General features: G+C 27.7%; 2 protein-coding genes across 2 annotated transcripts; one reads left to right on the top strand and one right to left on the bottom strand.

Annotated features, from left to right (window-relative positions):
- The first annotated feature begins 2,063 nt into the window (after window positions 1-2,063).
- On the top strand, window positions 2,064-5,271 carry LOC149054401 (large ribosomal subunit protein mL38-like). Its single transcript, XM_089230395.1, has 7 exons — window positions 2,064-2,397; window positions 2,464-2,619; window positions 3,829-4,034; window positions 4,094-4,212; window positions 4,278-4,436; window positions 4,698-4,922; window positions 4,981-5,271. Exons 1-7 carry the CDS (start codon window positions 2,262-2,264, stop codon window positions 5,180-5,182), a joined length of 1,203 nt encoding a protein of 400 aa, XP_089086521.1. The 5' UTR covers window positions 2,064-2,261; the 3' UTR covers window positions 5,183-5,271.
- Window positions 5,272-5,692: 421 nt separating this feature from the next.
- LOC107168117 (DNA replication-related element factor) lies at window positions 5,693-9,258 on the bottom strand. The gene is made up of 7 exons (XM_015517417.2): window positions 8,659-9,258; window positions 8,026-8,534; window positions 7,569-7,874; window positions 7,277-7,501; window positions 6,730-7,220; window positions 6,451-6,665; window positions 5,693-6,342 (listed from the first exon to the last, which is right to left on the bottom strand). The coding sequence occupies exons 1-7, from the start codon at window positions 8,738-8,740 to the stop codon at window positions 5,996-5,998; spliced, it is 2,175 nt and encodes a 724-aa protein (XP_015372903.1). The 5' UTR covers window positions 8,741-9,258; the 3' UTR covers window positions 5,693-5,995.
- Window positions 9,259-14,065: the final 4,807 nt, after the last annotated feature.

Below are 14,065 nucleotides of genomic sequence, written 5' to 3'. Positions count from 1 at the left end.
TATATTCATGTAAAAGTATATAAAAATAGAATGCTTTCCCTTTTATTTTCTTTATCATAGGACATAAGTAGTTGGTTAATAATCTAATTCCGTTGTTCTTGGAATTTTCAACAAAATTATTAATAACCTTGATTAATATTTAATAATAACTAGTAAGTATAACTTATTATTTTCGTATTCAGCCGCTGGAAAATACACATTATTTATGAGGCTTGAAAGCATAGTGCATGGTTTTTAACCCATTCAAAATGTTGTTCACGCCATCTATTATGACTTTATATTTTCATATTTTGATTTATTCATGAGATATTTTTTAGTATTCTAGTATGAAATTTAATTTTTGGGGTGGGCCACAGGGGGGGCCCGAGACTTTTTATTATGGGCCCGGGCCCACCCTGGCCCACCCCTGGCGCCGCCACTGCCTAGGCACAACATAGACAAACCGAAATTACAGAGAATCATTTTTTTAATCTTCAAATTTACTCCTAATGACATAAAAAAATAATAGAGAATCAATTTTAGACTGTGGCAAATCGATTTGTCTGAAGTTTATCTCAAAATAATTTAAACATCATTCATTTAAATTAACATTTATTTTATTTTGAAAACCTTTAAAAGCATTATAAATTTATAATTAAATTTTTATAATACGTGGTTTTAGTCTGAGATCACTCAAAAATTATAAAAATTGATTTCACATAAATCCGTTTTTCTTTCATGTTGCCGTGGGTCTGATAAAGAAAACAAATATCATGCTGTCATCCTCTAAAAACATTGTATAAATATTAAATATAAAATATAAAATATTAATGAACAACTACTTACGAGAAGTTGGTGTTTTTTCACATCGAGAGCAACAACAATCAAAGTGTTAGGTGGTTCAAATGCATTAGTAGAAATAGATCATAGATGAAAATCTTTTCGTACGCCGGAAAAATAATGCAAGGTGTGTAGGTACTATAGCTGTATATTATATTATCTCAACAACGGGTGTTAGGTGGTTTTAGTCGTGAAACAGAGGATTGTGTTATGGTTAGTGTGCCAAATAGATCAGAAATTACATTGATACCTATCATTAACTGGTATATTATTAGACATGATTTCATATTTTTTTCTGAAAGCTGGAAAACTTATGCTAATTTGCAACAACATGGATTTAAAAATAATCAAGTTCATCATGAATACAATTTCTTAGACCCTAAATAAAAATGTAGAGATGATGTGGAGTTTGGTCAAATATAGCAAAAAAAAAACGTAAAGGAACAGATAGAAATTGTTTGACTCGTAGGCTTCGTAAATGACGAAATTTATATGACGATAAAAAATAAATAATTGTAATCCGTTTGAAACGATTTTAAATGATGTAGCATAATTTGTATTTATTATTATTTTATTTTTTTAAAGTATTTTACAAGTGTCAATTAGAGGGTTCAAACCCATCCTTTAAAAAAGTAGAAAATAAAAAATGTTTAGTATATACAAAAATGTAAAATGTTTATTTTTTAAATCATTACTTTTAACTGAATAAATAATTTATATTAATATATTATATTATACTAAATTTATAGTGTACAGTATAGTGCCCAAGGTGTATTGATAGTGCCTGTATTGTATTGTGATGAGAGTTTAAATAATAAAACAAAATTGATACAAATTAATTCCAATCATTGAATGCATTTTACTATGTGGTTACCAGAAAATTCTTTTAAGTATGAAGTATGAAAGAGGTATGGACCCTCCCAATAGAAAATTCATAGCTATAGCCCAGAGTCTAATTTAAAAATTAGAGTGAATTGACCTTTACAATTCAAAGGTATATATATCAAGACGATCTCATCAGCTTTTTACGATACTTTAATATACTTGTTTATGACTTTAATTATGAAGGGACTAAGGGAGTTATAATTTTTTTGTACATCATAAAATACTTATAACATAGTTTATAAAAAGTACACTAGATGGTGTTAGTGACTATGCCAAAAGTAAAAAGCTTCAGGCTTCACTATCACACGTTTATCTGGTATCCTGATTCCTGTAGATTTTATAAATTCGTACTACTCAATTTTTCTATTTCATTTTCACTGTCGGTAATTATTATCTATAAATTCAATGTTAAAATTTATCAATAATCATTCAATATTTACTATTTAGTATTTATCTCTTAACTCTTAAGTGCAAACCGCGTATAGTTACTAATATTACTATAATTTTTCATCAATAATTTGTTATAAAAGTTGTATGTGAATAAGTTAAATTACAGTATGTCTTTTTCGGTGACATGTTTGCTAAAAAAACAAAATCGATTACTTGCTACAATGAGTGTACGGCACAGAAGTCAACGTAGAAATTTAGGGAAACCTCCTGGTATAGCAAAAACACTAGAAGAAAGATTGGAAGGTACTTACTTACTTTACTTATGGTATGATTGAGTATCGATTATTGTTAAAATATCTTATTTATTAGAAATTAACTTCAAAGATCCAAAGATTCACTTTAAAGTTGACATTGGATTACCTACACCACAAAGAGACAAAAAAATGGAAACAGCTAAGAGAATTGAGTTTATAAAAAAAATAAAATCCAATGCTGAACTTGAAAAGTTATCTAGAAACAATGAGTGTATGTATATTATATTGTAAAATGTTCAGATGTATAGAACATGTTATAGTTCATAGAGACATAAAAATATTTGTTTTATTATTCCAGCAGTTTTTGATTATTTTTTAATCAAACTATACAATAGATTAAGTAACTTATTTGAAAAACTACTCTTTTTAACTAGCTGTTAGCTGTAACGGTTAAATATTAATAATTTTTCTTTGTTATGTTCAAAATTGTAATAGTTCTACCTTAAAGCATGCGGAACAAATGCACTTTATCAACCCCCTCACGATTTTCAATTTTTTTTTCAGACGACTTGTTTTTTTATGCTTAAAACGATGGTGTAATTTTTTTTTCCGGAAACCATTATTTTGGAAGTTATAGCCTTCCAAAGTTTGCGATTTTACGTTTATTCGCATGCGCACAACACCACTACTTTACTGCCGCAGTATGGGCAGTGATTACACAGTTTGCGGCACTCGTCGCTCCGCTCCTTGGCGCCGTCGATCCACTCCGTAAATCAAAAATATCCCTCGATTTGCTGTGTAAAACCACCTTGGGTAGGCCTCGGAATTAAACAATGTTGTTAAAAAGCAATTATCAATTATATTGAAAAATAGTATTAAATATATTTTAGGCGCTGCGCGTGGCAGTCAAGTGCATAAACGTAAAATACACAAACTTTGGAAGGCTATAACTTCCAAAATAATGGTTTCCGGGAAAAAAAAAATACACCATCGTCTTAAGCATAAAAAAACAAGTTATCTGAAAAAAATTTGAAAATCGTGAGGGGGTTGGTAAAGTGCACTTTAGCCAAGCATGCTTAGTGATTTTATCAAATGGTTGTGATTGGTAATTTCAATCACAATGTATTGAAAAACAATTGATAAACTAATGAAATTGTTTAATAATTTAATTTAAAATAATAAATGATTCAATCTGTGATTAACTGAATTTATTATTATAATAAATAATTTTCAAATATGTAGTTATTTTTTTCTTATAGATTTAAAAACCACAATTTAGCAAATACAAATAGGCCAAAAATTTACTTCAATTTCTACATAGTTTTAAATAGCATGTTTTTGATAAATTTCATTATTTAAACCAATACCTATGTTAAAAGTACTTAAATTAAGAATTTAAAAAATGTTTAATATTAAAAAATTTGTCTGTTTATATAGTATTTAATAAAATACATATTATGTGATAATTAATTGTCTTTAGTACCAGTATCATTGGATGAAATATCTAATGAATGGTCAAAAACAAATGCTCCGTTACACATAAAAAAAGTAGCAGAATATTATGGGATTTTTGAGCATTTATTTGGAGATGCCTATTTTACGCCTTACATTCAAATGGATATTAGTTATGAATACAACTCAAAAAAAGTACCTGTTTATCGAGGAAATATTATTAAACCGAACGAGGTATTTATTGTATTTTTTAACTTTTTTTAATTATGTTTACAATAGTTTTGTTGTAATAGGCTCAGTATAATCCAGAAGTAAATTTTGAAGCTCCTGAAAAGACATTATGGACATTAATGCTTACAAATCCAGATGGACATTTACATGAAGAAAATTCTGAATACATCCATTGGCTAGTGTATGTATTTCACAAAAGTTCTTTTATAATTTTAATTTAAAACACTGATGCCTTATTATGTTTAGCGGAAATATACCAGATGGAGATGTTAAAAGAGGCGAAACAGTGTTTAATTATTTACAGCCATTTCCAGCAAAAGGAACAGGATACCAAAGAATGATCTTTGTTCTTTACAAGCAATCCACAGAAATAAATTTTTCTTCTATTAAATTAGTTAGTGAAAAGTAAGTTAAATTTTTTAATTCTTATAGTATATATTATTATTGTGCCTAAGGGCACAGAATTGACACGGATTGTATATATTTAATTAAAAAAATAAGTTTTAAATTATAAAAAACCGTGCAAGACCAATATATCAAATGAATGGGCAGTAAAAGTGTTAGTATATTTTGCTCAATCTGTAACAGTGCAACATACATTAACTTATTATACTATTAGTAATAATGTGTTAAAAAAGACAAATACTTATAATAAATTATTTCTAGAATAGATTTGGCCAAAAGAACATTTAGAACTTTTGATTTTTATCGTTCTCATGAAGATGTCATGACACCAGCTGGATTAGCATTTTATCAAACTGATTGGGATAATTCATTGACTAAGTTTTATCATGATCAATTATCCATGCCAGAACCAGTTTATGAATATGATTTTGAACCTCCATATATTAAACCACAAAAGTGGTTCCCTCTCAAAGAACCATTCAATTTGTAAGTTTATAATAATTTATTAGTTTTAATTTTCAATAATGTAATTATTTTATTTTAGATACATGGACAAGTATCGGGATGAAAAACAAATAGCTAAAGAATTTTTACTTAGAAAATTAAGAAAAACAAATCCATTCAAAAAACCTGAACCCCCCCTTAAGTATCCAAATGCAGTACCATTCAAGAAAACTACTCCGTCTTGGTTAAAACTTGAGATGAAAAAAGAACGTCTAAGATGGGGACGTGTAAATGATTATTAAAATTTTAAATCATTTACGACAGTTTAAATATTTACTTCATTGTTCATAAAAAAAAAAATAAATAAACATGATTCTCATTCTTCAACAAATATTCTTGTTTATTTTACCAAATCGTAGTAAATTCTCTATCATGATTTTAACTTTTTAGTTTTATCTTAATACATCAAAATTTGGTCTACTAGTATAAGGTCTGGTTAGATCTACTAGCATGTTCTGAATACATATATAAATCCTAAATAATAATCATATTTAAGTTTTTTATGAAACTAAAAACAATTATTAGACAGTTATTAGTCTTGTCTGTTTAATTTTCATTGTTATTTTCAGTTTAAATTTGGATTATTCAAAATGATTAATTAAGAATTTAGCTATAAAGTCAAAATATATTACACTATGGTTTACAAATTGAATACTCATAATTAGATAATAGCCTTCATAAATTATTTTTTTTAGTTATTACAATTTTAAATTGAAAAGTTTATGTATACATCAAATAAGTTATAAAACACATACAAATATAACTATTAGTTTATTATTCCAAATCTATTTACTATATTGCAAACATTTTAAATAGAAACAGCAATATTTATTAATTGTATAAAACAAGTTAGAGAGTAGCATAATATAAAAAATAATTTAAATTTAACAAATGCAACTTAAAAATAGAAATAGTCAATGCTGAATGAAATGTAGTTGTAACTATTACTAATGTAGAATAATTTTATTATACAATACATTTTTTAAAATTAAATTGATATACATTATTTACTTTTTAATGTAAATTATGTTAGTCAGTAAATTCATTTTTTATGATTAATTATTTTCTACTGTGTTTGCATTAATAAACATCATTTTATCTACTAGTTCTTGATTTATTTGGGATCTTTTTATATAATACAGTGTTTGTAACTCAAGTGGTAATTTACTTGATGATCCACTAAGAGCATATACAAAATGTTTTCTTGCTAGTCTTATTAGATTATGACATTTTGATGACATTCTTGACCACCACATAAGTGGACACTCTTCGAGACAAGGAGTTGGTTCAGATTCATACTGAGCAATTTCTAAATTAAGTCGATCTTCAAGTGACATATTATGTTTATTAATAACGGGAGAACTTTTTACATTGGCAACACTTCCAAGTAAAAATCCAATACCTAAACCATAATTTAAATTAATTGTAAATACATTCAGGTGATTATTTTTTTAATATATTGTATATAGTTATGCAGTTAAAATTTGTATATTAATTTTGAAACACTAACCTGATATTCTAGGTTTTTTAGATACATTTGTGTCAATTTCTGTTATATTCGATTTAGTATCATAAGTAACAGAACCTTCAATTTCCACCATTTTTACAAGTTCCTGTTTAATTGTTGGAAGATGTTCTTCACCTTCAGTCATAGGAAAATCTTTGAATCTTGGATCTAATAATGTTGCTATGTGTAAAAATGTTTGTACATCAATATTATTGTACCTAAAAATGTTAATTAATAATAAATAAATCAGTAAAAAGAATCATTGGTGTAACTTATTCTTACTTCCAGTGAAGTTCATTGGCAAATGTATTCTTTAAACTAGCAGCCAGATTTGAATCCCCGGGTTTAACTTTCAAATGATAGCTGGTTAGTTGATTAATCAAAGGTTTTAACAATGATATCAATGGTATCTTTTCTTCACTAAGAGTAGTAACAGTGACTTTTAAAGGCTCAAGAGTTGTAACAACATCTTCAATAACAGACCAATCTTTATCAGTTAACAACTCATGGGGAAAAAATCCGATATCCAATGTATTGCATAGAGTTTTAATGGTTTCTTTTCGTTGAACAAAACGTTCTAAATAGTGATATGTTGTAGTCCAAATTTGTGGGTACTCTCGACTAAGAAATGAATTATATACTTGAACAACATTATCCTGAACCGTGACAGATGTTAAAGCATTATGGTGATGTAATTTAGCAGAAACTGTTCTACATTTTGTTAAAACATTTAATACTTCTTCAGTTTCAAAGCAATTTTTTGTACATAAATTCTAAAAAAAAAAAAAATATGAAAATATTCTCAATTCAAATTCTAAATTATACACACTTGTAATTCGTAAATTAGGCATGGTATCAAAACAAAACCTTGAGTTCGTAATGCTGCATCTAAATTATCGTTTGAAAATGCTTTGATGACAGTTTTTACTTGTTCAATATTAATACTCCAATTAACAAACAATGAACCCAAAATTCCACACCATTCATTAGCAGTTCTGTTAGGGTTACATAAAATTGTGGCTAGTTGTTTAATACACAAACCTTCTTTATCCAACTGTACATTTAGAAACATTTTTATTAGATTATTTTTAAATTTTTTTAACTCTCATCTATAATATTACCTGTTGGAAAAATACACTTATTGTAATATAAACATTTAAGCTAGAACATTTCCACTCTTCTATACCTAAAGCAAAAGTGCTGCAACTGTTTGCAATACTATTGAGAACAGCAGATCTGGTAGTTTCATAAATTCTTGGTATTATGTACTGTTCTAATTTATATTTTCCTGGAATTTCACACGGGGACCTCAATGTAGCAATAAGGCGTTGAAAGCCTTTGCCTTCTACAATATCTGGTAAATGAAGATCAGCTATAACAAAATCAGTAATTGCATCCGATACAACTTTATTGATCACATCATTTGGCTAAAAAATAAAAATAAATATTTTAAAATATATATTTAATTATAGTAAACAAATAATATTTATAAATGAAACTTATTATCTTTAATCATAAAGTAATTTAACAAATTTTCTTAGAAACAGAAAATGAGTGGTAATATATGTCATTACATACTGAATTATCAATCTCTTGAAAAATAACTGACATCTGAGGCGTTTGTTCTTGGATATTATTAACATTTTCCCCAACAAACTGTTCATTAATTTCTCCTTGTATATACACATCCTGTTGTTTTATCCTACAACTAGACCTATTAACATCCACTTGGCCTTCAGATGTAGCTAATAACATTAGTTCATTTTTTCCATGTCTTTTTTTTGGACTTCCATCTTTAGATGACCCCATTTCTAGTACCATTAATTCAGTCTTATGTCTGCTTTGCAAGTGTACTCTCAGGTTGGTAGTATTACTTTTGTAAGCAAATTGCTTTTTACAAAGTATACATATAATTCGATCTTGTGTGAGTATACTGCCATTGTCTGAGGCAGGAAAACCAAAATACTTCCAGTAAGGACTATGCATACGCTTCGGTACAACTAATTTTTGGTAACTGACAGTTTCAATGTTTGAACGGTCCGGCACTATTTTAGTATAAGGACGTTTACTTTTTTTTTTTTTGCCATCTGTAAAATCAACAAACATATTTAAAAATCACAAGAAATTATTTAATACATTTCAAGATAATTTCTGCTTTTTAATCTAATTTTAAAGTGCTTTCTACAAATTTCAAATAAATCCACAGCTTACTGTTTGATGTCCCGGAGAGATTTTGTGAGGTCGATTGCAAAAATGGGTTTAATTCAATTGATATTTTATTACTCCGATTCATAATTTATTAGTACTTGAAATTTGCCTCCAAAATTCGGATATTTCACATAAAAAGTTGACTATCGATAATGCGATAATTATATTGCTTTTATCGAAATCAATTTTCGGATAGTAGTATGAACAACAATTAAAGAAGAAATAAACACTACACAGAGTACAGAAAAATAGACTAAACCTGTCTGAAAAACATCGATCGATGTTCCAAGTTGGTTTGTGAGATATCGTTTTCACAATCCTAAAACGGGTGGTGCTCCAGTGTAGCCATATATTGAATATAAATAGTACCCAGTGACAAACACAAAGGTCAATTTATTTATCATGAAAAAGTTTAGAAGACAAAATATCAGCACACTAGCACAGTCGCACAGAATAAATAATATAAAAGTCACAAAAAATACGATTTAAGATCTATATTTTATGATTTAAGGAAACTTCTCTGTTATCGTCTTACATAGTACTAATTAGTACATACATATTATATACGATATAAAAAATGTCCGTTGACCAGTTTCAGTAATCAGTCGTAACCATTATTTTTGAATTTTGATATTATAAATTATAATTGACTTATGAGAATATTCAAATTATAACATTTTACATGCTTATAACTCACTTAAAAATTAAGATGTCGTAAAAATTATGTAATAGAACACGAATAATGTTTTTACCTATAACGACTAAAGGTTGAGCGATGGTATGTCTCTAACCTCTCACTACAGTACATAATGATCTTAAAATTAAATATTAAAACAGTCTCTAAAACAACTAAAAATTACTGTAAAAAAATGTCGCACCAAAATAGTTAACCACAAAAAGTCATTGATCTCTATAACTTATCCAGTGAATTCATGCCAACCAACTATCCCACAGCCCCACGTCGATTAAAAAGACATTGATGTCGAGACTCGAGATCTCTTGAATCCGGAAATGTATTAATACTATTAATTGAAGAAGAAAACTTTTCTCCCCCAAGTTAGAAAGTTCCCACACTGGTGGGCATCCCTCCTCACACGCCATTTATTCATGTTGTGTTTATTGTATCTCAGCTTTATCAAATTCACAAACAGCACACACATGAAACCGGCCATGTCGTGCAACCATAGATAAGATAATGGATCTACTTTATTATCTATGCGTGTATATGACAGAAACACGATCTGGGTGACTGGGTGCGATCCAACATTCTAACCATCTAACTTAACCATGAGGACCCTTCATATAGGTTTTAACACAAAAATTATATTTTCATACTTTTTACCGAATCAAAAGAATTTTATTAACATTAATTATAGAAAAACAACTAAAAGATTGAAGATGTATTAAAACAAGTAGCTAATAAACAATTAAGTCTCAATGACTAGCAGTTAGGGTGACGTATGAGGAACTTGGAGCGGTACGTTCACCCGTAAATAATAAACATAATAATATTAATATTATATACCAATAATTATACCAATTGGTACGTGACCTAAGCGGTTGATCTAGATCCGTGAAACCGAGTGCTTTTCTCCTTGGACTACAAACAGAGCAGATACTTATTTAGTATTTAACAGTATGTTGATTCAATCAATTCTTGAAGTATAGGCAATTATAAATACCATGTACAATATTTGAATAAGAATACTAAATCAGAGGTAGTATTTTATAACACACAAAGAAGACGTTTTAAATAAGTTTTGAATAAATTAATACACACCCGCTCACCCGCCCCCCCCCTAAGTAACGACCCTTACTTCTGAGGGTACTGCTTTAATATTTTCCGTTACACGACTTCAACAGAAATTTTTTTTTTACTGAACCAAAGGTGCCAGTATTGCTGTATTCCTGTTTCTAATTTAATTTATTTTTGAGTAAATATACTCAACAACACTTTTTAAATGATCTATTTTTCACCTAATATATTATATGAATACATAAGAATGATAAAAAGTGTTTCCGGTTATATGGGCATTTTAATTAATTGTATTTATTCTATGATAGAAGTTTTATTTAGTTCATGGTTTTTCCGAAATTCTTAATTTGGGTTTGGCAATGATTGCAATTTGTATATTCTTTTCTGTCGGTCCATTTTATTGCTAAGTTAAGAATAAATCTAAAAATAACAATTTCTTCATGCCATGTTTTTTAAATGCATACATATTTTTTTTCAATATTTATGAATTATAAAAACAAAAACCTTTTGAAAAATATAAAACTCACAAACTTTGCAATATATACCATCATCCTGAATTAATAATTGTACGTACAACTTTTACATAAACTCTAGTATAAGTTTGTTTCCAGGCTTCCAGCCATCAGTGGCGCAAAAGTGTTAGAAACATTGTATATGACATCGTTCTTTAAGGCGCACCCATTAGATGTAAATCAAAACACCTAACTGATAAAAGGATTAATCATTTATTTTACATTAATTCTAGATCTACAATGTGGTCACAGCAGTATCCTACAGCGGGCTTCTCGACTTCAATAAGACCAGTCTTGTAAAAGATACTTTTAAAAAGTATTTAAAATACGTATTTGAATACTTGAAAAAAAAAGTATTTAAGTACAAATACAAATACTTTTAAAAAGTATTTACAGATACTTTCAAATACTTTCAAATCTTTTTTCCTTGGCCTAATGACCTTATAGATAAAATGAATTATTATTTATTAATCAACTAAATTATTTTTTTATTTCAGAACTCTAATTTTACTTAAATTAATTAGAATAAGAATAATTAAGTTAGAATAATTAAAAAGTAAGACGAAAAATTTTTTTTTTTAAATAGGATTTGATTTTAAATACAGATACCTTCAAAAAAGTATTCAAATACTATACCCAAGTACTTTTTTCAAATGTATTTAGAATACGTATTTGAGTACTTAAAAAGTATTTGAATACTTTTATTCAAATACTTTCACTCAAGTACTTTACAAGTCTGAATAAGACTATAATATTCTATGACATAATTATGTCATATAATATAGATTAGGCGCCATCGCAGCTATCTAATCATTCTAATCAGTTGACAGTTACTAGTTTACTACCAGAGAGGCAGAGAATGTGACTGGCATTGGGCATTGGTTTTCTGTGCACTGTATACAAGGTGCATAAGTTTTAACACTCATGAAGTACTATGCAGTAGGCCACTAGGGCGGGTGACAGTAAATATTTATTTTGTATAAGTAAACGTACAAAAATAAACTTTACATTACTTACTGCATAATACATTTTTGTTATATAATATATTAATGCTTATAAACATTAAAAAATTTTAAATACAGTATGACATTAGACGGGACGGGTACAGTTTTCCCGAAAACTAAAAGAAAAGTAATCATCGAATTTAATTAATTATATTACAGTGATTTATATTTTATCTAACATGCTTATCTCCATTATTCTTTTAAAGGGAGATTGTAAATTCAGCCCGAAACATTTCGCCAGGAATAAATATTTTTAAACTATGCGTTCCGTGACTGTATCGTACTGTTCGCAACGTGATTTCGAAGCTGTATACAACGCAATCCATATGGCCAAATATTCAAATGTATGGTTGTCGCTTCCATTTATAAATTGTGGTATAGGTATATATTCAAACAGTAGGATTAAGTTGTGTGGAGTATATATATAAACGAAACCTTGAATATTAGAAATTGGATGGTTAAATGTTTTAGATTAGTTTTTTCCTGAGCCCTAGATGGTTTCTGATTACCTATTTTGAAATATTTTTGAGTACTATAAGTACTAAGCCAAATGACCATAGATTAACACAATTTTCTAATTATTTATTAAATAATTATATGACGCGTCTTTCACCTAAACATATGGGCTGCTGTTATAGCAGATTTGAACAGAACGATTAATGCTTGTGAGTCATTTCATTCCCATTGTAATATAAGTTTTAATTCTAATCATCCTCATATTTTTATATTTTTAGAAAAACTTTATCAAATTAAAATAAGAAAATTACATAAAAATAAATAGAATAAATGAACCACATAAGTATAGAAATTCAAAATAAAAATAAAGTATATTTTTAGGTGGAATTCACATGCATCCCTTCTAAAAAATTTAAAAAATGGATTTTTAAATTTACCAAATTTCCAAATTCTGGAGATTTAATTGTACCACTTTTTTGTGGAGATGCGAATATCTATTTGTTAAATGAAAATCCACAAAACAGTACAAAAATTTATTTAGCGAAAATGTAGGTTATCATTTGTTAAATATTTCAGTAGAGACTAATATTTTGGCAAACTGCTAAAATAAGTTTTGGATCAATTGATTTATTCAATTCAAATGTCGTCTAAAATCTTATTCAAGTGAAATATTTTCTGGTAAAATATTATTCAACTGAAATACTGTCAGGTACATATTTTCGGACTTTTTATAACTCTGGGAGCACTCTTTTCTTAATTTACAGTAAATTAATTGTGGATAATATTTTAGATTCTGAGCGGAGCGATGAATGTATTGATTTTACCATGATGTTTTTTTTTTGTGTCTGTCATTACGTTTTGGGGCAGTAAAAGTGCTTCGATTTTTGACTTCAGTACCTCGTTCGATCAGAAAGTGAATCTAGTTGGTACTTTGGGGGGTCAAAAGGGGAGAATTATTTTCTAAATAATCGAGAAAAACAAACTAAAAATTAAGGGAAAAACTGGAAATTTTACGCACACTCATTTTTCGACAAATCGATTTTGGTTTTTGATGTAACTTTAAAACAAATGACCATATAGATACATGAAATTTTCACCGAATGTTTATATATGTATATTCTATCCACCATGCAATTTTCAAACATTTTCGACTCAAGTTGAACTATTCATAGGCATTTGAAATTTTCGATCATTATTAGTTTTTTTTAAATTAATATTGATAAAAATATATTTGTTAGGCAGAAAAGCTTGAAAATTTAATACAAGGCTCTTGCCATATTGTTACAATATCAGTTGAAAAATAAAATGAATTCATAGTCACAATTATTTTTTATAAGCATTCAAAATTTGAATTTTGACAAAATTCGTAAAAATCACGAAAATTCACAAATTATTTTAAGCTAGAAATTCATAAAAAAATTTCTTTTTAAATCTAAGATTTAAAAATTTAATACAAGATTCCTTACAAGTTTTTCAATCTTTATTACAAATAAAAATTCCACCGGAAATTCAAATTAAATTTTTATAAGCATTTAAAGTTCAAATTTTGACTAAATACGTAAAAATTACGACAATGTTCAAATTATTTTATGCTAGAAATTCATAAAAATTTTTCCTTTTATATCTAAGAATTTTAAATTTTATATAAGGCTCCCAATAAATTTTTACAATAGCAGGTGAAA

The sequence above is a fragment of the Diuraphis noxia genome, unplaced genomic scaffold (genome assembly GCF_037042655.1).
Source record: "Diuraphis noxia isolate RWA-SAM2 unplaced genomic scaffold, SU_Dnox_SAM2 contig0007, whole genome shotgun sequence".
NCBI lineage: Eukaryota > Metazoa > Arthropoda > Insecta > Hemiptera > Aphididae > Diuraphis > Diuraphis noxia.
Note: the sequence above shows the minus strand (reverse complement) of the source record. Positions and strands in the feature narration are given on the sequence as shown.

What these genes read in the sequence shown, in the direction of transcription:
- LOC107168117 (XM_015517417.2), bottom strand. Translation starts at nt 8,740, where the DNA reads ATGAATCGGAGTAATAAAATATCAATTGAATTAAACCCATTTTTGCAA. An exon ending in TAAGTGTATTTTTCCAACAG is followed by an intron (nt 7,502 to 7,568) that starts GTAATATTATAG and finishes CTAAATGTACAG; the next exon opens with TTGGATAAAGAAGGTTTGTG. An exon ending in GCCTAATTTACGAATTACAA is followed by an intron (nt 7,221 to 7,276) that starts GTGTGTATAATT and finishes TTTTTTTTTTAG; the next exon opens with AATTTATGTACAAAAAATTG.
- LOC149054401 (XM_089230395.1), top strand. Translation starts at nt 2,262, where the DNA reads ATGTCTTTTTCGGTGACATGTTTGCTAAAAAAACAAAATCGATTACTT. An exon ending in GAATACATCCATTGGCTAGT is followed by an intron (nt 4,213 to 4,277) that starts GTATGTATTTCA and finishes TATTATGTTTAG; the next exon opens with CGGAAATATACCAGATGGAG. An exon ending in ATTAAATTAGTTAGTGAAAA is followed by an intron (nt 4,437 to 4,697) that starts GTAAGTTAAATT and finishes AATTATTTCTAG; the next exon opens with AATAGATTTGGCCAAAAGAA.